This window comes from Motacilla alba, chromosome 1 (genome assembly GCF_015832195.1).
Source record: "Motacilla alba alba isolate MOTALB_02 chromosome 1, Motacilla_alba_V1.0_pri, whole genome shotgun sequence".
In the NCBI taxonomy this organism is placed as follows: Eukaryota; Metazoa; Chordata; class Aves; order Passeriformes; family Motacillidae; genus Motacilla; species Motacilla alba.
This window is the reverse complement of record NC_052016.1, coordinates 73,480,275-73,507,117: the sequence shown is the minus strand read 5'-3', so window position 1 is coordinate 73,507,117 and position 26,843 is coordinate 73,480,275. Positions and strand designations below refer to the sequence as shown.

Sequence of the window (26,843 nt, the reverse complement as noted above, 5' to 3'; positions counted from 1 at the left end):
GATGAAGAATCCCCTTCAGTACTTCCCCATAGCTGTTCTCCTAAAATATCAACTCCCCCAGAAGCATACAAATATGCAGCAAAATGAAAAGGGGTAGTAGCATAAAGGGATATTTGGTATCAATCATCCTCGGTTAATACAGAATTGGTAGGAGTCTGTGGTGGAAAAGACATGCTAGGTCACCTAGTTCATCTTCCTGCTGGTGCGGGAAATGTTCCCGACATATATTTTCTAGTGCCCTGTCCAGTCTAGTTTAAATACCTGATGCAACTCATTTATATTTATATTGTAATTTTCTTACAAACATAAATATAAAACCAAACTCCAGACGTTGCCCTTGACAGGCATATTAGTAACAAATCATTTTCTAACCTTGCTTATGGTAAATTTCCAACCATCTGCTGACAGGTAAACAGAAATTTCTTCTTCCTTTTTTTTTTAATTTTATTTTTAGTTCTCAGAATACCTTCTCTTCCCAGTCTCATCAAATAAAATAATAAAAAAACAACAACCTTAATTATAAAGTGACAGCACCATGTTGTTTCTAAAAGGAGAAATGTTGCCCTTTCTGGAGGTGTGGATCTGACAAGCATCCCCTACCCTTCCTACATGAAGGGATAACCTGTGGTCTTTAAGCATACCATCTGCTGTTTGAACGCCCTAGAGGTGGAGGCAGTCTGAGGGCAGGAGAGACTGGTAGCCATCTCCCTGCATTTTACATACTAGCAGCCCTAAAAAAAAAAAAAGTTAAATTAGTGCCAAATTTTTAACTCTTTCTCCTAAAGAGCAAAATCCTGAGGCAGGAGCTTCTGGTTTGTTCTGTCTGTAGAAGAGTTGCAGTGGGGAAGAGTTATTTGCAGATGGGAGCCAGGCGAGGTGACGTGAGTCATGGGGAGTGCCATTTCTGAGGAGAAGGTAGCAGACATCGTTTCGCACGCCTCGGTCTTGGGTGCGTGCGTGGGTGCTGGCAGTGTCGCCTGTTCTGCAGGAAGCAAAAGCTGCTTCTCAGCGCATGGAAACCAGTCGGTTAGAGGGTCTTGCTCAGATTAGCACACCAGGAGCTGGAGGGGTTACAAGGGAAGGTCAGACTCTGTGCAGTGCTGTGTCTTTTTCTCTGGCTTAAATCACTGAAAGGTAGGATCTTCAAACTAGGGGCAAGAATTACTATAGCCAGTGCCATGCCTTCACAGGGACTTTCTGTTGTCTGGGGTGAGGGGGGAGAAAAGTCAGAAAATAGGGTCATTAGGACTATCAAACACAGTGTAAACTGAAGCCCTAATAGGATTTGCATACCATTTTAAAGAACACACTTGGAGAAATGGTGACTCAAGGGCCTGCAAGTTTGGTCCCTCTAAGCTTCCTGTTTTAACTATAAACTTGTCATCCTATAACCTTTCTAACAAAGACATAAACACTTCAGCTACATATATTTTGATTGTTTCATGACAGTTTACTGGAGGCTTAGCAATGACAGATTTCTTCATTGTCTTTTTGCCAAAATTTGTCCTTTAAGTCATTTTTGTTGACTGCCCCTTTTAGCAGCTCACCTCACAATGAGAGAGGAGACAATTAATGGGAGGGTGATTTATCACTGCCAAAAACTGTCAAGGACTTCTGTTGTAGCTGGAGAAAAAGCAATTTCACATTATGGCATTTCATTCCGAATACATTGTATTTACAGCTCACAGTTTTATTTTCAGAGCCTATTATCAGGTGAAACAGTTGCATCTGAAATGTTGTTTGTGACATAGGTGACCTGTTAGGATTTGATAAGTATTTACGCCAGAGCACAAGGGGCTCACACATCTGCTGTTGGCAGAAGCAATGGAAAAAAATAACCTGGAAATGAGGCGTTTGATTTTTCTGGTTCCTACACTCGAGCATCTGTTGCTATAATTAAGTGGCATTCAGTAATTGCAGAGCAATGGTGAAATAAACATATGCATTCTTGCCAGCTTTTAGGATTTGGTGTCCTTACAGTAGGAGAGACAAGCAAAGTGACTTCAGCAAGAACAAAGGGTTCTGTAACAAAGTTTAGCAATTAACTTTGCTATTGCATAAAGAAGAATTTTACAATGAAAAATAAATAGAGGAAGAAAAAAATCTAAATTGGCCAGTAGCTTTTATACATTTAAACTGCAAGAGGTAAAGCAGAATATTGAACTGGGAGCATGTTAACATTTTTCTGTTGAATGGAGTTGTGTGGGAGTTGTATTTAGAAAATAAAAATTGAGCATGCAATACTAACTAAAAAAATGAGAATGCAAGAAACCTATTATACACAGAGATTTTGTAATTAAATGTACTCCTTCAGTTTGAAGGGGGAGTTGAGGTCTCTGTATGGGCCCCTGCTGCCTGGGTTTACACCGCAGTTGTGATGTAAATGAAAACAGAACCTGGTGATCGGTGATCTGTTAGTTAAGTTAGCATTAGTTAAGAATCCCAGTTAAAACAGGCTTTTAAAATTAATCAGTCGTAGGGCATTTGTTAAACAATCAGGTGTTCCTTATTCTGTGGTGAGATTCAGTATACCTTTTTAGGTTATTTTTTAGAAGTGGGGAGAACTGGGGTAATACAATTTTTTTTCTAAGAGAGGATTTAAGTCAGAATACTGTCTCATCTGATCTCAAGTTTTGTGATTGTTATGAGTTTTGCCTTTTAAGAACAGACTGTCCAACAAGTTATTTCAACAATGGTCCTTGTACTAAAAATAAAAATAAAAATGGATAATTGAATAGCAGAACCCATGTAACCCAACAGATATGTGGCAGATGTAGCATGTTATAAATTCTAAGAACCTAAGAATAGAAAAGGGTGTCTGTCTCTTGCTGTCTGTCAAGGCCAATAAAGAGTGAGCATGAAAAAGAGCTATTAGTATTATTTGAGGAGGCCATTCTTATATATACTTTGGCACTTTCAGTTGCATGGTCTGGAGCAAGTTTGGCACTAACTGTGCCCCTGCCTTTTTGGCTGGGGGAGTGAGTAAGAGGAGCCACTCTGCAGTGGGTGGTATAAATCACGTAAGTGCCTTGAATGTGTGCATAGGTACATGCATGCTTACATACACATGCGTGTATTCACAGACACACATGCAGAGAGACAAAAAGAGATGCAATGAATGAAGCAAAGAGAAAAAACTCTTGTTTCATGGAGACAGGACAGGACTGAAAAGTGAAGAAAGACGATAGCTTTTACTTTAGTTTCCATCACTTACAGTCATTTCTGCCTGGCCACAGGAAGCCATAGCAAGGCAGTCAGAGCTTTAAAGAACTGAAGTATCACAGGATCAGGATATGTGTTGCTTCTGGACATAAATGCCAGAATGCTTTTTTCACTTTACTGTTCAGAGAGTGAAACTGAATCTGTTAATTCATTTTGTTTGCAAATGCAAATAATTTTGAGGGTAGATACAGCTTTCCAAACTGATAAAATAGAATATTATTTTTAGCTGCATTTAGTTAAATTGAATGCTAATTTCAGTAACTACATTTTAAAAATTATTATTACAATATAAATTTTCATGTTATAATTATGAAAAAAAATCTCATCAGTCTTGAGGACATTAATATATGTGTCTGATTCTAATAAACTTTATATATGCATGAACCTGCTTTTTATTCTTCAAGTGAGCTACTGGATTTTGATGTTGTTTGGGAAAACTCTTGAAGCAATATACCTGAACGAGGTGAGAGTCAGGAGATTTAGATTGTTTTTCAGGCTTTGCCAATAACCTGTTGTGTGACTTTGGGCAAAGCACTTCACAACTGTGTGCCTCTGCTTCCCTCTGTACTTATTTACAGATGAATTCTTTGAGGAAGGAGTTATTCCTTAAGCATTTGTACAGGACTTTGATTTTCTTTTTGAGCCCTAAGCATTAAAAATAAGTATTCTCACATTAAGTGTTTCATTGAGCCAGGTATTTTTAATGGAGGTGAGCCCACGGACAGTGGCTGTGAGCCTACTCCTGCCATCCCTGCATTGGCTCCTGTTTCTGAGCCATTTTAGTAGAGAGTGTGGCATTAGGACCTCTTATAATCAACATTCTTCTGCCAGCATCCATTCTCAGCCTATTAAAAGAAAAAAGATAGTTGTGAGAACTCTGTCAATAGTGAAAGAACTATTATGTTGTCCACTAAAAACTTAGTAGATGCTATAGGAGTGATTTTAATTGAGATTTTTACAACCGTTTGATAACACTGTTTTGATCACCGTATTTAGGGCTGGATTCCAACAGTGGACATAAAACCTCTGACTAATCCACTGAGTCACCCAGTCCCTGTCATATATTGCTTAATGGTCCATGCTGCCAGGAATTATAATAGCTTTCTAGTAATAATTTTTTTTGAAAGAAACTTTATGGGCACAAAGTCTTATAAAAGTTTAAATTCAGACTTTTAAAAAGGCAATGAAAGAAAACCTCCTAGAGCTATGCTAAACTTCAGTTTGTTTTTTTTTTTTTATTTACAATAAATGTATAGAGTCTTACATCTACTGTAAGTTAATGACTAATATTTTAACTTTGGTTGGTTAATGTTTGCAGGGCACTTACAGATGCTAGAATAATCTCTAATGTTTTTGCTCAATCTGCTCTGGAGATGGATGAAATAAATAGTTTAAACTAATTAATGTAACACCAGCTGTTACAAGTGCTTGGCAGACGTCTGTGAGTTTTGATGGGCAGAGAGCGGCTGTTGTACTTGACTTTATTTTAGTACAATGTTGATCACAGTGTAAGCTGGAATAAATGACGAGCCAAAGGAAGGAACAGAGGATGAATTCTGTGTAATGCAAAATAAATATTACCCTTTTTCTGAAAACATTTTTTGAGGTCAAGGGAGATTTATAGTGGACTTCTATTTAGTCAGAAGTGCTGTGACAACAGCTGTGCTAAGCATGCTTGGTATTAACATGCTTTACAAAAGCTGCAGAAATATATATAGACATCTATAAAATTTCACATTGCTTTTAGATTTCAAAAAGTTCTAAGGCTTAGTATTAGCACTTTGGCTGCATATTTTATTTCTACCTAGCAATTGCTGTTAGAAAGAATAGATGTTTTAAGACAGGCAGATGAAAAGCAATATTAGATCTAGAAAGTCAGTATGTTTGCAAAGACTAAGTTGGATTTCAATGCTGCTTGTATGTACATGATTGTATAGTAGGTGTTTTTATTTATTTTGCACTCTAAAACATGAGCATGACTGCAGAAACTTTCAAAGTAAAAAGTAGTTATATCAAACTGACCTTGGTATTTTGTGCCATAGCCTCGTTTTATCAGTGTCCAGTCAAAAAAACTCCACAAAGCCTTAAACATGTATCTGATGAGAATTCATTGTTTTCTGAGTGATTTAATAGGAAGTTAAAATATCAAAGTTACTTCTCTTTTAAAGTTAGAAGGTAGAGTAATTGTGCTGTGACAGGGGAACGATGGCTGCTATCTCTCTATGTGCCAGCATTAAGATAACAGTGTCATTGTACAGATTGTTACCCTGTGAATATGTCTAATAAGTTATTATAGCGTGCTGAGCAGATGGCAAGTGTGCTCCTGAAAGAATTGATGGATGGGATATGATGTCATCAGTGAGATGACAAGGTTCACAAGGTACTTGACCTCCAAGAATAAGTCCTAACTGGTTAGAATTCTAAATGGTGAACTTTTGTGACACTGGCTAAATGGGAAATATGTGCAATTTGTATTTCTTTATGGTAGTGTTTACCCTCTTCACTGAACTCCACGTAATGGGATTTGGTCCCTGAAGACTTGGAGATATTGTTGGAAGGTTTCACCCTGTAACCTTCAGAGGATTTCAAATACAAATCTATACATCTAAACTTTAACAAAATCCCACTGAATTATATTTATGAATTCAAGTTCGTAGCTTTTCTTACTTCATATGTATGTATAAAGAAATTAATTGAGATGATGAATTCATTTAACGTGTACTCCTGAAAGAGAAAGCAGCTGATTCAGTAAGAAAGTACAAAGCATAAGATTACAATTTATACTTTTACAAGAATGTCTTTGAAATTGTGAGCTATACTAACATGACAAGGATCGTAGGAGCATAGTAATTTTAATTATGACTAGATTCTCCATCTCTAAATTCCATTAAACAAATAAACATTTGATTGTTCTATTTATCTAAAAATGTATCTTCCTTTCCATTACGTTCCAAATTATATAGTGGGATCTATACTGTTGAAACACAGGCCTCTAAAATAGTCCTCTTAGTTCTTTGCATGATTCATGGAATGAAGAGGGTGCATGCAGAAGCCTCCAAATGGGGAATCTTGATGCTAAAGTTTAGGTACTGTCTGGGAGCTGCAACTGATGGATACCTACCCTCTCTTCTTCATTGTGTTGAGAATTTAGGTCCTTTTTTATAGAGTGCTTCTTCCATGGCAGACTGGATAGTCTAGTCAGTGGAATTCTACCCTTCATCTCTTTTAGGCATTCCCTAAACACTACTGAGTGAGCTCTGCATATCTGTTTTCATGAGCAATTATGCAAATAGATCCTTCAGAATTAGAAGTTTTTTCCTATACATTGTAAATTGGAGACAGAAACGGAACATGAAAAAGACAATATATGAAAAAAAAGAGCTACTGAAACAAAAGGGATAAATTAATACTAAAGCTATATACAATGCCTTTCCTACCATGACAGTCAGAGTCAAAAGAGTACGAGGCCACGTTTCTTAAGCCTTGAAATTAATTGATCCCCTTTTTTTTTCCCATTTATTGAGCTATATTTGGCAATGATCAAAAGCAGGAAGATAGGAGGAAGAGGCATGGACTTAGTAGTTAGCCGTAGTTAGCCTTTTTTATTCTTTAATGAAATACTTCTAGTTTCTTAAAATGCTTCTTGTTATTTGGCTCCTTTGAAATGAGAAGATAAATTCCTTGTGGAAAACTCTTCCATGTTTTATTGATTGTTTGCAGAGCAAAACATAAATTCTATATACAAAAATAAACTGTGAGAGCATGTACATGCATGCTTGTTCTGAATTCTTTATGATATTTATTTTCGACACTGATCGTTCTTTGCGATATTTGAATATTCATGTGACAACCTAGAGGTTATTTACATGAACTGAAACAAGAGGAAGCCAGATGAAAGCACTATAAATCCTGTGAACAAGAGCAATATATTATCATTTTTATATTTCCTAATGTTCTGAGTTTCAAGTAAGTAAAATTTGTTTGTAAAATTTCTACTACTGGGGAATATTGTTCCATTTCTTAAATCAGATTGTAGGTACAATAAAACTTTCATAAGCATGTTATAAATTGCTTCCATCTTTCCTGTATAAATAAGACACTGAGGGTTCCTAAATTACTTCAGAATTACAGCAGAGCTTTGGATTAAGTTGTAAACATTATAACAATGTATCAATTTTAGCATAATTGCTTTGAAAGTACAGATTACGATTTAAAGTTGCCTTTTTTTTTTTATTTGATTTTAAATCCATGTTGCTTGTCATCCAACCCAATGCAACTGTTTTACTCATGTTCTGACATCTTATTCTACGTTTTCAGGAAATGTACAGGCAGTAGAAGGAAGATACTATGACTCTCAGACCATACTTTCTTCCTTTTACTCCAGTACTAAGGGTAGAGGTATTGTGCCTGCAAGAAATAGTAACTTATTTACACGTGACTTGTAGATTGTTGTTTCTCTATGTGTGGTTTAGTGTCAAAAGAGTTATTCTTTCTCTGGTTTAATGCCAGTTTGTTTATATGCAGTAAGAGAGCAGTAGCCTGTTCAAAACATGCTATTAGTAGGGCAGCACAGAGCTGAATCTTTAAACAAATACTTTCACTATCTCTAGCCTACATCCTTTGATAGTGGTTGGGTTCAAGGGAGTTAGTTCCATTCTGGTAAGGTAATAGAACTAGTAGTGAAATGTCTGTATTAATGTGTACCAGTTTGTTACCATAATTAAATAATAATATTTCAAAATACTTTAAAGTATTAGATGAGTTTTTCAAATAATTTGATAAATTTTACATTTGACTTCTCAGGTTTTTAATAAAGCTGAAAAAACCAGATTCCACATCTATCACCCCGTTGTCATAGGTCTATTGGTTGTGTGACTAAAGAAGTTTCAGGAGTCAGCTCTTTTCTGCTCGATCTGATCAGTTCATATATGTCTGCATGTGCTAGAGAAATGTAAAATATTAATAGAAGGTCAATGAGTGTTCACTGAGCTCTCTTTGCCATATGGCCCCTATGGAGGATAGAAGGCCCTGGCTAGCTTAAGCCTGCCATATGGACCTGGTGGAAAAAGGTAGGTTTCACACACAGAGTAAACCTACCATATGGACTGGGTGGAGCACTCAAAACGCTAAACATTTCTTGTACACCAGGGCCTTTTACACAGAAGAATGTAAAAACATACATAATACATTGCACACAAAAGCCATTGAAAAATGGATCAATTGTTTAGGTTTGTATAATGCTTTCAAGCAGTGACCAAAACTATATAAATAATCAGGGCTTATTTTGAAATAGTAAAGAGGACAATCAATCATTTACAACTGACTTTTTTACTTTGCATTCAACATCTGTTGTGTAATGGGACTGTACAATGCCACCCTTAATGCTATACAAAGACAGAACATCCAAAAATAGTGATAGGGTTAAAGCAGTTTCTCTGAATATGTTCCCTTGGGTTTCTTTTCCCTCCCATTCTTAACCTGAAAAACAAATTTAGCACACTGTGCAAGAGTTGTGAGGCAAGTCCTGGACTTAGAAATGTCTTCTGTACTCTTAATCTTTTGAGGAATTGAAATTAAGCATAGGTTAAGATCATTGATTCAACTTTAGTCCCTCTATGAAGAGGGTGGTGTTACATAGTGGTATCTTTTTTCATAGACAAAAGACATAATAAAGTAGGATAGAAAAATGTTTCAAACCACTGGACCTAGTGTTGAACCTTCCTACATGTCTGCATGTTCCCATGCAAACATATCTGTATTTTCTTTAGTTTTAATTGGTTGATTTGGTTTGGTTGTGTTGGGGATTTTTGGCAAAAAAAGCAAAAGTCCGATCAGGACCACTTCAGCTATGATTTTATCAAAATAGAGTAAAAAAGGAACATAAATTAAAAATGTATTTTTAAGATCTTCTTTTCTTTTTTCTTACCTGTTTTAATAATGATTCAGATCTTGTTTTCACAGTTTTATATGAGAAAATGAGTTTTATATGTGAGAATGAATAAGGAGAAAAGAAGTCAAGACCTGTTTTATTCTGTAAACAGAGAGGCAATCTAGGCTGACTTGTCCCTTCAGATTTTTGTCACAATCTTTTCCTTTTCTCTAATTTTATTTTTTTTTCTTGTCTGGTCCTGCAATTTCAACAAGCAAACTAATTTCTTCATATCTGGAAAGGGGAAGAAACTGCTGAAACAAAGACACTTTAGAATCAATCAGTGCTACTGAGGAAAGTGTTTGAGATGTAAGAAAAAAGTGCAGGCAGCAGTAGAATCAGCTGAGTTGTGGAACAGCTGGGACAAAGAGAATACAAAGACAGTGATCATGAAAATAAAGGATTTGGATTTTACCTTTTGAACTCATTGCGCTAAATATTTTGTAATTGTACTAGAATTTGGTATACAACCAGCTTTCATCAGTAGCACTGACTTCCTTTTCAAAATCTGAACAAAAAAATCACTAAGTTGGCTGTCTCAATCTTCTGGGTGCAGGAGTTCACGAAACTATGCAAGGTGGTCATTTCCTGATGTGGGTCTTGTTTTTTTTTACTAGACAGGCTGTTATTGGGATACAGAATAAAAGCATTAATCCTTAAATATATAATGATATCATCAGGTTGAGATAATAAAGCTTGTGCAGTCTGTTTCAGTTTGTTTAGGCAGTAACTGTTTTCACAGTACAATAATGCTAAAGATCTTTTGATTTCTATTTTGTTTATTTGCAGTTATCAGATACACAAATTTTTGTAAAGTCTTAGAGAACCTTTGAACCACTCCTGGGATTTGTGTTTTGTTTCTTTTACATAACATTTATAATTGCTTCAGGATTAAAATAAAGAATTTTTCAATTACATTATCAGCATAAACATTGAAACAGTTACAGAAGTTTTGAAACAAAATTAGTAAGAAGAGCTGGCCCTACAGTGGAGAAGCAAGGCATATTTCCTTGATATTATGATATGATGCAGATAAAAGACTAAACAAAATATTGAATTTGCATGAAAGTTTTAAACTGGATCCAAAAAAAGATTTTACTTTACTGGCAAGTGTATGACATGCTTGCTGTGTAGGATACTTTAATTTTCTGTATTTAATGTAAACCAAACTGATCCATGTTACATGATGACTCCAAACCATTTTTTATCTTCTTAAATCAGTGCTGAGTGTGACTCATAATGCATAAATACATAAAGGATTTTTTTTGGTGTTCTCTAATATGTATTCTGATATATTAGCATAAATTACATATTCCAAGACATGAAAACACATGCAGGCCAAATCTCACTTTAAAGTGGATGCCTGAAATGGAGCAGAAAACATTAGAGGTAGAACTTATACATTATTCTATCAGTGAGCATCAAGCTAGTGAATGCCATAGAAATCTCACTAATGGACACATTCTGGCAGCTTGTTGCAGATGTTTGATGAATGAATTGCAAGAGAAATCATATCAGATGAAAAAATGCTTGCCTTTTCATTCTGAATTTTGTTTCTGAGCACTCTGGGGTTTAGGAGTTTTGTTTGTTATTACTATGGATTTCTGTGAAAGTCAGATATTAGGATATAATGTATAGGCAATGGCTTGAGAAATGTGGCTATAATATTGTAAAGGACTGTTTCTGACGCTGTAAACTATGAAGCTCATATTGAACTCCCATAGGCAGACAGCCAAATTTCTATTAGGATATCATAACCATATAATCCAAACTGTGTACATCGATTATTGTCTACAACATTTGCATCTGAGTACTGGAACCATTCCATAGATAGAAGCATTAAGGGTGTTTATTATATCTGCTACAAAAAATATTGTGTAATAATTTGGAAAAAGTGAGTTAAATATATTATTTTATGCAAATGTTGATGTTTCAGCTGCAAAAATAGAGAAGCCTCTGTGTTACACTGCTTCATAATATTGAGACAGCTCTCTCCTTTTGTACCCTTCCTGGTGAGAGTTTGTCACAACAGGATGCTTCACATCCTTTTGTTTTCAGTAACACTTGGTCTATTAGGTGTGAAGAGAGTTAAGACCTGGAGTTACTAGATCACATATTTCTGTAAAAAGTGTGTGTTGCCATTTGAGTGCTCAGGCAAAGATTGGATACTCTACTGAACTACTGATGATACAACACCTGTTCGCTTAACCTCTCAGACGTTTGACTGCAGGGCTGGACCAGCACAATCCCTTCAGTACTTTGTTTTCAAAGCATGGCTCCTTCCTCTGCATTTCCAAAGCATTTGAAGCTTTTCACTGTATGTTTATGAATTCCTGAACCTATTGCCCAGTAGCCCCATACAGCTGTGTCAGCTGAGTCCATCTGATTTGGTTTCTGATTATTTTATTTTACTGGCATCTTTGGCACTAATACATCCAGGGCAGGAATTTTGGCAAGGCAAAAGCTCCGGAACAGCTTTCCTTAATATGTTTCTGTCTCGTTGTGCATTTTAGGCTGGTCATCTTATTCACTGGTCCTTGTGTTACAAGTTCAAATATTAGAGGTAATTGCTAGTATACCTTTTGTTATTAAGATCTTATTAAAATAATGGGCAGTTAATAGGATCTTGCAGTAAAATGAAGAGAATATGAGTTCATATGTTTTTAAATACTGTGTTTCTGCAAAAAGCAGTGTCCCTGGACATGTTATGTATTTATTAAAATATGAGATTTTCTCATTTTCATAAAGAGAAACATGACAGTATTCTGTATGAATATTCAGTTAAACAAACAGTTACATTAATCAATAGATCCAGTTTTACATGTTCTGACCAGATAAACATTTTTCTGCTGGGACTGATGAGCAGTATAAGTTGCTGTAAATGAGAAGTGTTTAAACCTCTTTTGCCTTGTCTGTTGAACTTCTCTGACATATTTATTTGTGAAATGCAGTACTGCTGACTTCTGTGCTGCCACTTTACACCAGATGCCAAACATGCTTGGTCAACCTCATCTGCTTGCCAGCACTCTGGGGATGAGGGTATGGGACAGGTTATGAGTTGCTGAATGAATGACAACTGACGAGTGTTGCTCAGACACATTACCATATATTCATTTTCTTTTTGGGCATCTGATTCATGCTGTCAGCAGATTACCAAGAACATGTGCCATGTGACAAGGTAGCAGGAGCATTAATACTCAGGCCCCCATAACTGCAACATGGTTAGATATGGACTGCTTGAAAACACTGGCTTTTTGGTTTTTTCCTGAAGAGAATGAATATTAGAATTATTTAGTGAACATAGACCAAGGAAAAATAGTGTGAATACAATGCAGTTCCAGGTATTAACATAAACCCTTCATCTTCAGAGAATTACAAGTTACCAGCTGTGCTCTTATCATAAAGTCCCTTCTTACTACTGTTACACTTACAAAAGAGGAGTGCTGTTATTTTAGATGACAATGAAAAAATGCTAATATTGTTGATATTCCTTATTTTTAAATCACCTTAAGTCCCCAAATAATAGACGCTTTTCAACTTTCATTAAACATGTCCAGAGGATTATTAATACACATCATGAGGCCCTTGAAATGATCCAATAAAATCTAGCAAAATACAATTGTTATATAGTCTATAATGGTTTTTTTCTGCATTTTGCAGTAGCCATATGGAGGCAGTTATAGGGAGGAATGGGCAGCACAAAAATAAGTATGCATACTGCAGATGCATTGCCCTGTGTATTGCTTTTATCAGTTGAGATGTGCATATTTATGTCCATAATTTTGAAAATGTGAGGTTTAGTCTACAATACATTCATTATGCAGCCCTAAAGTCCAGTCCCTAATTTGAAGTTTGATGTTAATCAGGAATTTAGCTTAGACTGAAAATACTTGGCTTGATCATTTGATTCAGCATATATTAGGAAAGCTGGATATATGATCAGGGAGCCAGCTTCTGAGCCAGCAAAATAAAGAGATTAAATAGCTGGTTTTGTGAATGTTGGGGTTTGATTTCCTAACCAAATATCCCTTCACTGCATAGGTGATCATGGTCACCCCTCAATGCAACTTTGGAAGAAGCTGAGAAGGACTCTTGTGAACCTATAGGGAAACACATTTCAGAACCCTCTGCATACATATATGAATAGAAGCAGTTCTCATAGAATTGCTACAAAGCCTAGAAACGTTCTTTTCATCACTCAGTGTTGCCTGGCTGATGAAGTGGAGTAAGCAGAGTGATAACTGGGATGTTTGATATGAACAAGTTAAATACATTTATATTTTTTTCAGCACCCAAAGCACAGATGGCCTTACTCTGCATCCAATTCTGGCCAGTATCATATAAGGGTCTTTAAAAAAGAAATAATAGACATAGATCTTACAATTAAAAACTGCAGGTCATAAAATTATAAAGTGCCTACTTTTTATACTAATATATTGTTAAAATTAAATGAAAATATTTAGAATAGCTTTTTAACAACCATTTCATCTTTTAACAATCATTTCATCTTTAGGAATTTAGAGTTAAATTCTTACTTTCTTCAGAGTTCATGAGTGTTACTGTCAGGTGTTGAAGCTACATGTTTTTTATGGTATATACAGAATCATCCCTGACTATCCCATTCCTTCTTTTTTCCTGATAATTCAAGGCACTTTAAAAATTTGTATGAAAAAAATCTGTGAGTAAACAGGATACTTTTTATTATGGGGACAGAGAAATCATGTAATTTTGTTTTGCATGTTATGTTTTATAATGCCAATATACACAGAAAGAAATACCACTGGCATTTTAACATTCGATTCTATGGTACAATATGTTTGTTTAAAAATAGGAATGATAATTTATTCTAGAATATTGTGAAATCCTTAGAATAAATAAATAAGCCAATACTGCTTGACCCAGCCCTAATCAGTAATAGCCTGCAAAATAAGATAAAGGTTATTAAAATAATCCTTTTATTGAAAGAGAAAATTAGATAAGTTGTGCTGATTGACTCTGAGGCCCTCCTAGGGACATGTAAAATGAAGAATAAACTCAACTTGATCTAGTCCAAAAAGCCTGAAGAAATCCTCACAGCTGGAACATCACCACTAATTACATTTTTGCTTTTGGAATATATATTGCCAGCTCTTTCTGTTCATTTTTAGTGATGCTATACCCATAATTCCTTAACAAATTAAAATATGCGCTCTTTAGAGAATGTGTTTTATATATTTGCTTTGACAGCTGTAAATGTCACTTACATTCAACTAAAATTCTTGAAATACCACAAGAACTATTTGTGTAAAATCTGTTGTATGTGAAAAACAACAGTTTAGCTGTTTATTTCTTGTTGAGTCAATATAAATTTCTTGCTCCTGGGCAGTCTTTCTCCTTCCCTCCTTCACCTCATAATCCCACTCCTATTTATTCCTTTCCAAAGTGTTTGGCCACCGTGAGTGTCCTTCCCAGTATTCTCAACTTTTTCTTTCCTCAGTTCTTGATTACTCCCTGCCTTTTTTGAGTTCTCTCTGTTTCCAACCCTCCATGTCCTTATTCCAGCCAGCAGTATGTTCCTTCCCCCCCCCCTTTATGCTTATAGGTAAGTTGGCTTACAAGGTATCAGCATAGAAGGGGCTAAACCTTGAAACCTTGGAGATAGACTGACCCTAAAAGTTTTGTTCAAGAAGTGATTCTTCATCTGCCTCTAATTTGCCATTACGGAGGCAGCTCCAACTGCAGTATGATCCATGCTCCTCTGCAGTAGTGAAGAATGATTTGTAGAGATCATCTGTAGATCTGCCTGTTCTTTAGAAGGATCAAAGAAATACTGGAAATTTATTTGATTTTTTTTTCCACAAAGGAAAATCATCCAGTTAGCACATTAAGTTTTCAGTGGTTAAAATATTAGAGAATTGTCAGGAAATTTGAGTCATTTTGAAAGTCCTGCATCTGAACCTACCTCCAAAGTGAACATGTAAAACAAAGCTCTTGTGTCCTTTTATTCCTGTGTAGTTCTTTACATCAAGTGAAGGTGTGCATATTTGGAAGACATGCCACTTGGGAAAATGTTCCACAATGGTAGACTTGATACAAAGATGGATGGGTTCTGTAAGACCTACTTGCACAAATATGTGCAACTGCATCAGGTGCAAAGCCAATTTGTGTAATGTAGACATTCAAGAAACTTAATTGCTGTGATCCTTTCCATGTAGGTTTTTAATTTTTAGTCATATTTCATTATTAGAGAGCTGCTACTCCCAAAGTCCTTAGGCAAACTTGCCAATCTAAGAAGCAGAACTCAGTGGACAGCATTTGCAATGATATTATTTACTGTGAGAGCACTAGCCTCTTTGAAGTGGTACAGAAACGTTAACCAGTCAGTCAGTCTATTTGAATATTTGATATTCCTTCTGATTTCCAGCAAATGCTTTAATTTCAGAGTATTTGGGTATCCTGGAAAACTGTTGTTTTTATAGAAAGAAGTAAATAAATTGTAGATTTAGAAAAAAAAATTATATATATATATATATATATATATATATATATATATATATATATATGTAACTCTTATAAAATAGATATACAACTCTTATATACATATAACTCTTCTAATATATTTATAAGAGTTTTATAAGAGTTTCGGTACATTCCTTTTATAGTTGGTAACATCCGTCACAGTCATCTTGCATTGCCCCCAGTTACATGGGGGGGTTAATCTTGAATGACCAAATCTATAAAGCAGCCAACTTGTATGAGAACTGGTCAAGAGGATTTTATCTATTTGTTCATTTCTTTCTTTGTTTTAATCTGTCTGAAACTATTAAATATTCCAATTGAGAATATGGGACCCCTTGTGTTTATATAAATCAAGAATTATGGATCAGTTGAAACAGAAAAGTTTCTCACACTTGAAACCTCTAACAGCGATGAAGGTGAAATATAAAGCTTTGTACCAAAGAGTGTTTGACAACGTAAACCAAAATAACACTAAGCCAAATGGAATAGATTGTTTCTACAATGTAGAAAAAAACGTATGCACCAGATTTATGGTAATAGAAGTGGAAGCAGAATCCTCTTTCATCATTCAAATGGTAAGAGTGAGCCTGTGTTAGGAACAAAAACATGTGGGATATTTTGCAGGGAACAGAAAGCCTCAAGATGCATTGCAAAAAAGCATGACATGATTATAGAATGGCAGTAATCTGTATAGTATTTTTTTCAGCCAGCTATTATTGCTTGTTTTCAAATCCTGGCAATATCAGTATTTTCCAGTTTGATTGGTGACTGGTCTGAACTTATCCTACTTGCTTTTAAGAACAAAGACAAGAGAATGGCTACCTCTATTCATCTATTATTGTTTAAATAGCTGTCACAGCTTCCAGGATGTCTGTTTCCATGTTATCTGGTGAAAGAATAAAATAGAATGGCAACAAACCAAATACAGTGAAATATGTTTGTTGTATTTGGCCCAAACCAGCTGCTGTTTACAGATAAAATCTGGTTTGAACAAAACCAGGTGAATTTTGGAAATTGAGGAACAATGGATGGAGTGGTTGTAGCATTTACAAATATTTTAAAGATATGTGTTGCATTCAGATTTGCCTATTATGGTGATTTAGTTTGTATGTCAAGACACATATTCATCTCTGCCTGGAAACTGTAGAGGCTTGGGTAACAGCTTGTCCTATCCTTGTTTATTTGTTAATTTATAACATCTCAGTTCCCAGCACAAACCAAGGCAGGCCTGGACACTTCTTTGTTCTGCCTTGTTCTTTCTTTCCCCCCCCCTCTTTCTTTTCATTGTTGTGCTCCCCACTCTGACAATGGAGTTGTAGATTGACCCTATTTCCCCTTTTGCCCTGACTTCTCTTCTAACACTTCCTTTGATGTGTTTAGACTGAAAATACCAAATCTCTGTTTCCCAGCAAGGGCTCATCATTTTGCAACATTGCTGTGCTAGTAGTGTAAAAGGAGCATTAGTAGTTCCTTTGCAGCAGTTTAAAAGATGTTAGGCTCATGATTATTTGAAAACAAAAGATATCTCATCCCTTAGAGAAAAGAGGACTTTTGCAGGAACTAAGTATTTTAAAATTTTTTAAAAACAGGAGGTCATATTATTTTGCTACTAAGATATGTGGTTATGTTTTAATTGGCTGTGTTTACAGTGTGGTTTTTCTTAAAAATGCATTTTTTTAAGATTCCCTCAATCATTGCTTATCTCACATCCACAAATATCCACACTTCCTGTGTATAATATGTACATTTGCTCTGTTTCAAACATACTCACACTCGAAGTTTATTTCACATGGGACATCAAGAAAACAAAGTCACATTAGTCTGACTTTTTTTTTCTGAGTTGATATTTCATTAAAATAAGTTCAGAGTAAGTTCATCTCTCTAGTCCTACCCTTCAGTGTAAATTTGTTTCTGTTATTTATTATAACATAATGGTTTGGATGTTACTTTGAATTCATGTCATTCTAATCTTTTTGAGTTTCTTTGCCTATTGCAAAACCATGCCACGCATTGTTAAAAAATCTTTGCAAACTTCATGTGTTGAGCATGCACAGAGTACAGCAAGCATAACATTAAATAAATTGTAAAGTAGTAATACATTAAAAAAATTGATCCCTTGCTTAAATTATTATGCAAGAATTGTGTTAGGAGCTTTCTATATCTCAGTCATTGCATGGAAGAGCAGTTTTTGAGTTAATTAAGGCTTACGGAATTTTTAAGTGGGTCAGTTTTATCAAGTATATCTTAAAATAGTTTGACAATTTGAGACCTAAAATATCAGTAAGATTCCAAGTAGTCTTAGAAAGTAGGAGGTCATTGATACATTTTCTTGGCAAACCTAGAGGAAAATTATGTCTTTTCAGTTTCCTTTCTCATTTATATGAAACAACTTCACCGTGCATTCCAGTGATTCGATTCTTTCCTGATAGATCATGCAAGAGCAATACCTTCACTGCAACCACTGATACAAAGAAAAATCTCTACCCAAGAAAACTTAAGGATGTAACATGGAAGAGGCTTTTTTTTTTTTTTTTAATTTTTTGGTTTCTTAATTTGGGGTAAAAATCATTTGAGGAACCCATATTTTCACTAGAGGAAAAAAGTTTTCAGGTATAAAATAATACTATGGACTGTTTGTAAATGTATTGTCTAACTCGTTTTGTCTAAGTTTTAGCTTATTACTTTTGATTAATGAAAGCATAACAATTCTGGCAGCAGTTTGGAATAAACCATTTGCTAATGATTCTTCATACTAGAATAGGAGTGGAGAAGTTGAACTAAGCTCATTTTCAATACCAGGAATATATAATTTATTTTTTTCTAATGATGTGGTGAATATTTCTATAATATTTTAAAATTGGAAAGAAAATACTCAAATTTCGGGACAAATTTTAGTATGTTACTACAAATTGACAGAGCTATTCATGCTTCTGTGGGGTAGCATAAGTACAGAGTACATCCACATAGTGCATTTTTCAGAGCCTGCTTTGAATCTCAGTAAGATAGGTAGAAAATAGTTCAGAGATCTAGAGCCAGTTTTTTCTCAGCACGCTGTAACATGACTGGAAAATTTAAATATAGCTGAAAAAATCCTTTATGACTCTGAAAGGTCTGAAGCTTTCCTTGGTCCTTTCAGTAATTTCAAATTGGAAAGCTTTTGAATGATGACTTTATGAGAAAGCAGTAATTGTGGCATGAATTGTGACAAACAGGGCATAAGGAACAGTCTTACTCCTTGTGTAGTCTGTCCTCAGCCTGAGCCACAGGGAAGTAGGAAGAACAGCCCAGGATAGGATATCCCCAAAAGCTGATCTTTCCATCTGGGGTGGTCATCTTAGATTTCTCTTGCAGTCAACAGGCAGAAATCTTCTAGAGGAAGATTTGCCTCTTCCTGCAGTTGATGTCTGTGAGAGTTCAGATGGATCTTGAAGTGACATCTGCTTCTTTCCACTGGCTATAAAAGACCTGAGTGGTACCAGCCCAGCAGCAGATGTCCAAATGCCTGTTTGGGTAGTTCTGTGGAAGGACATCGTAGGAGAAGCTATTACTTTAGCACAGTAAATACTGGCCAGCATGACAGAGCTGATGAGGAGATGGGACAAGAAATCTGCCCCTGAGTGTGGTTAATAGAGGTTGCTTCGATCTGTAGGAGTGGTGATGGGGACTGTATTGGAATGAACTGGAACTTTGAGTTATGAATGTCCCATCCTGTGGTCATCAACACTCTAAGCTTTTGTTACTGCAGATTTCAATTTTCATGGTCCTAGACTATGTCCATTTAAGAAACTACTGCAGTCCAAGATAGAGCTCTTTTTAGGCAACTAGGATAAACTTTCAGATACAATTTTAATGTACCTGATAAAGTAAATAGAGAAGTACAACCATTTTTGAAACTATAATTAAATGAATGAATAAAGAGACATTTGACTACCCTGAAAGATATATAACTTGCAATGGTCAAAGCCAAAGTGGAAGAAAAGTGAGTCTGACAAACTCCTTTGTAGATATACAGCTGTGCAGAATCTGCATGAAACCTGGGGTACGTTCTGATGTCCTTGCATTGTACTGAGATGCATCAATGTGTGTCAGTTAATGACTGAGCCCTTGGTAAGAAGACTATGTATAGATACATGTATCTAAATATATATGTATAGATAGTTTTCCTTTTGAAGAATTCAGATTAACATCTGGTGCAAAGAAATTGACCTAAATTTCTGTATCATATCAACAGTAGCCTAAAAATATTCCAGAAAGTAAAAAAAAAAAAAAATTGATTAAGCCCACAAATGAGGTTATTGAAGTTTCTATTATTCTATTAATTATGGGGGGGGGGGGGGGGTATTTTTTTTCCCATTTCTTAATCTGTTCACAGATTATCTGTGAAACTTTAATCTTAGAAGTCTTCAAGCTGTGCAGGTTTTTTCCCGTTGTGGTGTCAGAAGTGATCAGAACTGATTTTTACAAAGATCCCACTAAGGAGTTCAGCACTAATTGTTAGAAGATGTCCATGCTTAAAAAAAATTAGGCAAGTGATTGTTACCGTGCTGTTAATTTCATGTACTGTTTAGAACATGTTTTAATTGTGAGAATCAGGTGTATTTTCTTGATGAAAAATGTCTTGAGGAGCTTTTCTTGGTGTTGCAAAATCTTCTGAGCTGTAAGTGAAACCATTAAGAGCAGGAAGGGTTAATTACATGGGAAGCCTCGTATTCAAATACTTCTCATATACAAAATATATGTCATGCTAGAAAATATTCTATTGTCAATCCAAATAGAACACAAACTAAAATGAGATAATTGGGAAGGTGCCCATAAAGTCAGCCTGAATATATTATCACAAGTATATGTGAGATAATATTTGTTTTAAAAAGATTCTATGGCACTGTAAACTCAGTCTCATTAGAGACTGCATTTAAAAGGCTTATAAAGTTACTCATTAATGTTATCTTGTTGTATCTCCACAGCTTTTTCATTAAAGAAAATTCAGCAGAAAGCATTTTCTCCTGATAGCAGGAACCAATTTGCAATAAATGTTCTGGAAACCACTAGGGAAGCCATTACTGAGGTCTAATAAAAACAGACAAGCGTAACTTGTTCTATATTTTTGTTTCAATCACATACAGATGAGACCCCGCTCTCCACACCAACCGCAAGAGACAGCCTTGACAAACTTTCTCTAACTGGGCATGGGCAACCACTACCTCCGGGTTTTCCATCTCCTTTCCTATTCCCTGATGGATTGTCCTCCATAGAGACCCTTCTGACTAACATCCAGGTAGGCCTTTTCGTAGATCGGCTTAAAGGGATGGAGAGGAGCCAGTTTTGTCTAAATTAATAAAACCATTCAAGCTTAATCAGTTCATAAGATTATTTGGATCAACTAATTTACTGAAACTTTCCTGTAATTTAGGTTTTAAAGGAACCACAGAAAACAAATGAATTTAGAAGCTGTCAGATACAGTACATAAAAATACAGATTGTATATTAAACCACAGCAGAAAATTCAATGTAAATTACATTGGTGTGTTTAACAACATTTGTCTTCAATGCTCTTTTTATTACAGGCTAATGAAATGTATCTTACTGTTTAACTTTATCTCATTTACCAAATAGAGAAAGAGTTCTTTAATAAATAGTTATTTCAAATTGCTAGAGTGGCGTGGTGGAAATGATATTTGAAGCTATTTGAAATGTGTCTCCCATAAAAGCATTTACAAAAAGCACTTATAAATAAGCTCATTTCACTTAAAATACTGTCTTCAAAGAATAGACTTCAAAGGGTATTACCAAACTTTATACAGATTTCCTATTTGGTAGTCACAATGTCTGTTGTGTGTACAGTAAAGCTGTGTTCAAATATTATTTATAGTATACACTATGTATAGCTTGAAGCCAAATTGCTGGTATTTCATATTAGAATTAAGACATTTTTTTGTCCACAAATTCAGTTATCTTGTGTTCCCCATATGCAAATTTTGCAACAATATGGTTGTATATTGCATGCAGAAGGAAAATTATAGTGCCAGAAATAATACAGCCATATTGCGTATTCCAGAGGAGCCTTCTCTGGGCAGCTACCAACTTCCAGTTTGTCACCATATATTTTCTGCTCATTCCTGCAAACACATAAAATCAATTGTATTCTATCCAGCAAAGGATATGACGGAGCCGGGCCAAATCCTGCTCTCTTTACTGTCTGAAGCAATCTCATTAAAGTTTATGGCACTTGAGAATTGTTTTATGAAAAGTATATGATCCATTCATTAGTTGTGTTTTGTGATCTAATAATGGAAAAATAATGCTATTTAAGAAGTAAATATTACTATCTCTGCCTGGTCTGAAAAAGCATATTTATGATTACTTTTTGCAATTCTGAGACTTAGCATCTTAAATATTTAAACCACGAACCAATATAACTTGATAGCAGCATTCTTGTAACATATCTGCTGCAATCTGTAAAGATTGTGGTTTTTTTCTTAAAGCAGAAATGCAGTTAGTAAATTTTTAGCTGTGTATACATGTACAGAAAAGTTCTTAGTAATTATTTTGACAAATGTTTGCACTCAATGTCTCTAGACAGCAACCTAATGAGCAAAGCATTCAGCATCAACAGGTTAGCTAATCTTGTGATTGAATACAAGGGTGCTGCACTACTTCAAGATAAACGACCAGGATTAATTTGCCAAGAATGCATTCAGTTTTGTATTACAGAAAATGTGAATGTGAAATTTAGTCATTATTTTTTTTAATACTCTAATCTTACCTGGAATGAAAAGATAAAATAAAAGACAACATCATAAACAACCCAGAAACTTTCTTATGCCTTCTCTTGTAGCACTTTTGAACATCCTGCTCCTTACCTTGAGAGTCCGTATCATGACAAATCATCCATTAGTGGAAAGTGGTAGGACATAAGTCCTTCTGGATTTTTTCAGTGTGTCCCCACATCACCATACATAGTTTTGACAAATTTCTAGGAATCCTTTCATAACAGTATATGAAAGGCATTTCCCTCCTTCTCCCTGTTCCAGGTTTTTTATCAGGACAACATTAGAAATTCACTTCATAAAATAAAAAATAAATAAACTTAGTTGATTTTCCCATCTGTGTAGGAAAAGTTGACTTTAACAACAGTAGAGTGTATTACAATATCATATGGACAATAGTGGCAATTTTGTTAATCTGTGTCATTTAAAATGGTTTCCATATTGCTATTTCATTGCTATTGCAATGAGAGGGGGTTACCCCATGCCCACAAATGAGTTAGATACTGTGACGCTGACACTACCAGAACAGAGTTTTAGGTATTTGATTACAAGTTCAAATTTGGTGATGGCATGTGTGGAAAGAGGCAATTCTGTCCCATGGTCTCTGATTGCACTGTAATTTGTGACTTTGCTAGGAAATGTATAAACCATAGCTGAAACCCATGATTTACCTGAATTAGAATGACTCTTTTCACTGAGTGGTGGTTCCTTGCTGTCCTTTGGACCTGATGTGTTTTGCATCCCTGTCAGTGGAGATGAGGTCTTCATGGCGAGGTGGAGCAGTGTGATCCCTCACTGTTCTCTTGTTGCAGCAGTGGAGCAGGGCTAACTTCCTCAAATTGCCAATGGCTTCATGAGTGGATTTGGTAAACACTGCTCTTTTTTCTTTAAGGTCATTCATGCTGAAAATAGGCATGTGTCCTTTCACTGAAAGGGTATATGTCTGCTTGTGAAGTGCAAGCCTACATTTTTTGTTAGGTCATGGCTCTGGGGAGAACCCACAGCATACCACATATTGCACTGGAGGTAGCCTACATTTTTGGGATGTGATCATCACAGGAATATACAGGCAAGAAGCTTCTGGCTGCACCAATGTGCATGGATTTGACAGTGGATGTCTCTGCCATGATCCCCTTCTGTGGTGCAGGATCTGGAGGATCAGAATAATTCAGACTTAGAACAGGATTGGGGTGTCATGGGCACTAGAAGCTCTAATTTTGACCTTTGACAGGGTAAAAAGGATTCTAAATCGTGTCATTGGAACAGTGCTTTTTGGGTATGTGAACAAAATTTCTAAACATTTTGTTATTTGAAAACAAATGTGCTTGAAGTCCTGCAGATGTTGATGAGCTCAGCTGAACTTGTTGCCTAACTGTAATTTTTTTTAGTAGTGTGAGTCATTTTTTAGAAGTAACCTCTGAGCAAAAGTGAATCTCTTGAGGAGATAACAATATACAATACCTGAAATAACCAGTGTTGTTCTTGCTGGGGACTGCTGAAATACAAATAATAAACTCTAAAAAAAAATAAAATTAAGCAAATACACACATTAAAAAAAGGAATAAGATTTGGAATACATTTTCTAGTTTGGATTTATATCTGCATGTTTAAAAGGAAGAGAAAATAAATTTCCCCAGAGAACTTAATTCAAGTGATACGTCTGTTTTTTCACAAAGTGTATTTATAGATTTCTTCTGGATTAAATGCTAGAAGTCTAAGAACAGTTGCAGGGAGGATGAAGGGTGGAGGAAAGTGAGTCACAGCAAAATGCTGTGTATGTGCTAGTGAGAAGGCTAAAGATGTCTCCATACCCCTCACATAAGTTTACCTTTTTGAGTCATGGCCTGATTATGCCAAAGTATGTTACAGCCACGGCCTTTCATGATGCTCCAATATTCTTGGGTAATAGTAATGTTCTTTCAAGCTTTTAGAGTCTGAATCTCTGCTGTCCCTGAGGTGAATTTCCATTAATATCTAAGGGATGATATAGTTGCACCATGATAGCTGTATTTTTCTGTCAAAACTGTATTGTATTGACACATTTTTATTGCTAAATATTTTTAAAGATATACCTAAAATAATTTACAAGTTTCCTATTGATATTAATAAAAGCAGTGCATGGCTGCAAACTAAATTCCCCTCTGAAAACAAAGAAAACTACTAGCTTTATTGCTGTGAGTCTCCTGCACTGTTACTGTCTATCACTAAATACTAAGGGAAAAACACTGCAAACAGTGGATAAAGTAAAAAAATCCCAGTTTTACTTCATGTTATTTTATCTATCTTTTGCTAAAATTCAAGAGAATTGTTTTATTTTTCACAGAAAGTATTAATGGAAAATATCATTTATTCTTGTGTAATATGCCTTTATCTGTGATAAAGTAAGCAATCTGAGATATTAAAAAAGTTTTCTTTCAGGAGTCACCTCTAGAGTGTGTTGTCTTCTTCACAGTACATAGTCACTAGTCAGTTATAAATAGCAGATATTCAAAAATTAACATGTGAAGTTAACTAGAATTGTATGTATATGTATTTTTTCTCTAGAGCCTTTCACTAGATGCTTTTAATGATGACAGCATACAAATTATATCTATTTTTCTTACTAAAAGAGAAGCAATGTTATTTGAAAGTGTTTTTACCATAAATAGCTAATACTGCAGAAAGAAGCCCCTGAACTGCAACCCTCTGGAAGCCGGGAGTTTTGAATAGGAAAACTTCCTAATGTGCATGCCCCGATCTTCTAGTTTCCCTTTTTCATTCAGTGTGGGCAATTGTTGGAAACATGATACGATCTTCTAGGCAGACTGTCAAACTAATTAGCAAGGTCATTTTAATGTCACATATAAACATGTAGCCAACTAAATTCTGTTAGATGGAACACACAGATGCAGCTAGAAAGAGAAGGAGCTTCTATACACCTTCCCCTCCACCCCTTTCAAAGTAGGCAACACATTTTTGCATAATTCAAAAATAGTGATGAGTATTACTGGATTTAAGACTGAGTTGAGGTTTGATGTATGTTTAGTTTCTGTAGGATCATGAGGCTGCCTTTTTATGACAGTCTTCTCTGTTCAGAGAATGAGAAGAAACTCATTTATCAACTTAGCATTATGTTTGGGACAGTTCTAAAGGGTTTGTCAGTAAAAATACTAAAACAAATACAGTAAAGTAAACAAATCAGAAGGATCTATAAATCTCCAGGGAATAAAATGTCCATTTCTGACATTACATTGAAATAAAAATTAGGAGAGACGCCGAGAAGAATGGCCTGCCATGCTTAAAGTCAGGCACCAGTTAGAGCCATACTGTATTAAAAACAAATCTGGAACCTGAGCATGTTCACTGCAATTATCATTATCCAGCCTCCATAACATCTGACCTTCCCTAAAGAGAAATATTTTCTTTTTGTTAATGTCCCGTGTTGCACTGCATTTCCCATTGTCATTGGCAGCATATTGATTTAATATCAGGTTAGAGGATTAGCCATAGCAGATACAAGTTGGACATACTGCATTTTGTATAATCTTCTACAGCTGATCCACTGGGAGAATTAATAGAATTTCATGCAACTCTGAAATTGCTATTCCTGTTCCAGGGGGCACTGATGATTTTTTAGATGTTGTACTTTTTTAGTTTTTCTCAGCCCCTTCTGCACTGAATAAAGGGAGATATTGAATGTTTTCAGTATTTTTGCATTAGTGCTGTCATTGGCAGCAACAGCACTTTTTATATGCATCAGTTTGGCTCTAGTGCAGATTTTTTTTCACGTTGGATGCCTACTGATGTGCACTGATTTAACTTCTAAAAATGAAACTTAATTTTGTGTAGCTTATAAGTAGTCCCTAGTGAATCTTGGCTCCAAAAAGCTAATATTTTTCAGACATAATCAGCAGCAATAGGTAATGTATTACCATTAGCTATGTTAGCAAGGATAAAAAAAAGGAAAGGCTGGGGGAGGAAGTGTGGTGCAGAAACTCAATAGAAAATGTAATATTCTTTTAGCAGCTTCATACTTTGCAGCAATTCTTAATATAAAATTACACACATCAGTGTTACACTCTAGTGTTATTCTCCATGTTTATTCATAATGATTGTTTCATATTTAAAGAACACCAAAATATTATGTTTTCTCAGCCAAGGACAATAATAGTTTAATAGTAATTTATTTTAAACTGCTACTGATAATACAACCAATCAACACATTAAGTGATGCCAACATTGGCATCTTGCTAAATAATCTCTAGGCTTTGCACCGAGAGTACATCTTTCAAAGATAAGTCAACAAGAGCAATCAGAGCAGAAAATTAGAATTTGGTATCTTAGAATTAAAATACAGCTAAACTAAAGTTTTAATTGGGGTGATCTAAAAGGGCACTTGATGTAATGATCTCTTTCATTTGTTACTAATTGTTTGTTCCTGATGAAGA

General features: G+C 35.3%; 1 protein-coding gene across 9 annotated transcripts in view; it reads left to right on the top strand.

The window, feature by feature from the left end:
- Nucleotides 1–26,843, top strand: part of DACH1 (dachshund family transcription factor 1) — a 353,685-nt gene that overhangs the window by 283,690 nt on the left and 43,152 nt on the right. For all 9 annotated transcript variants that reach the window (XM_038146617.1, XM_038146708.1, XM_038146585.1 and 6 more), the window contains one exon: nucleotides 20,773–20,924. In XM_038146617.1, the coding sequence (XP_038002545.1) occupies nucleotides 20,773–20,924 (152 nt within the window). The remainder of the gene's footprint in view (nucleotides 1–20,772; nucleotides 20,925–26,843) is intronic.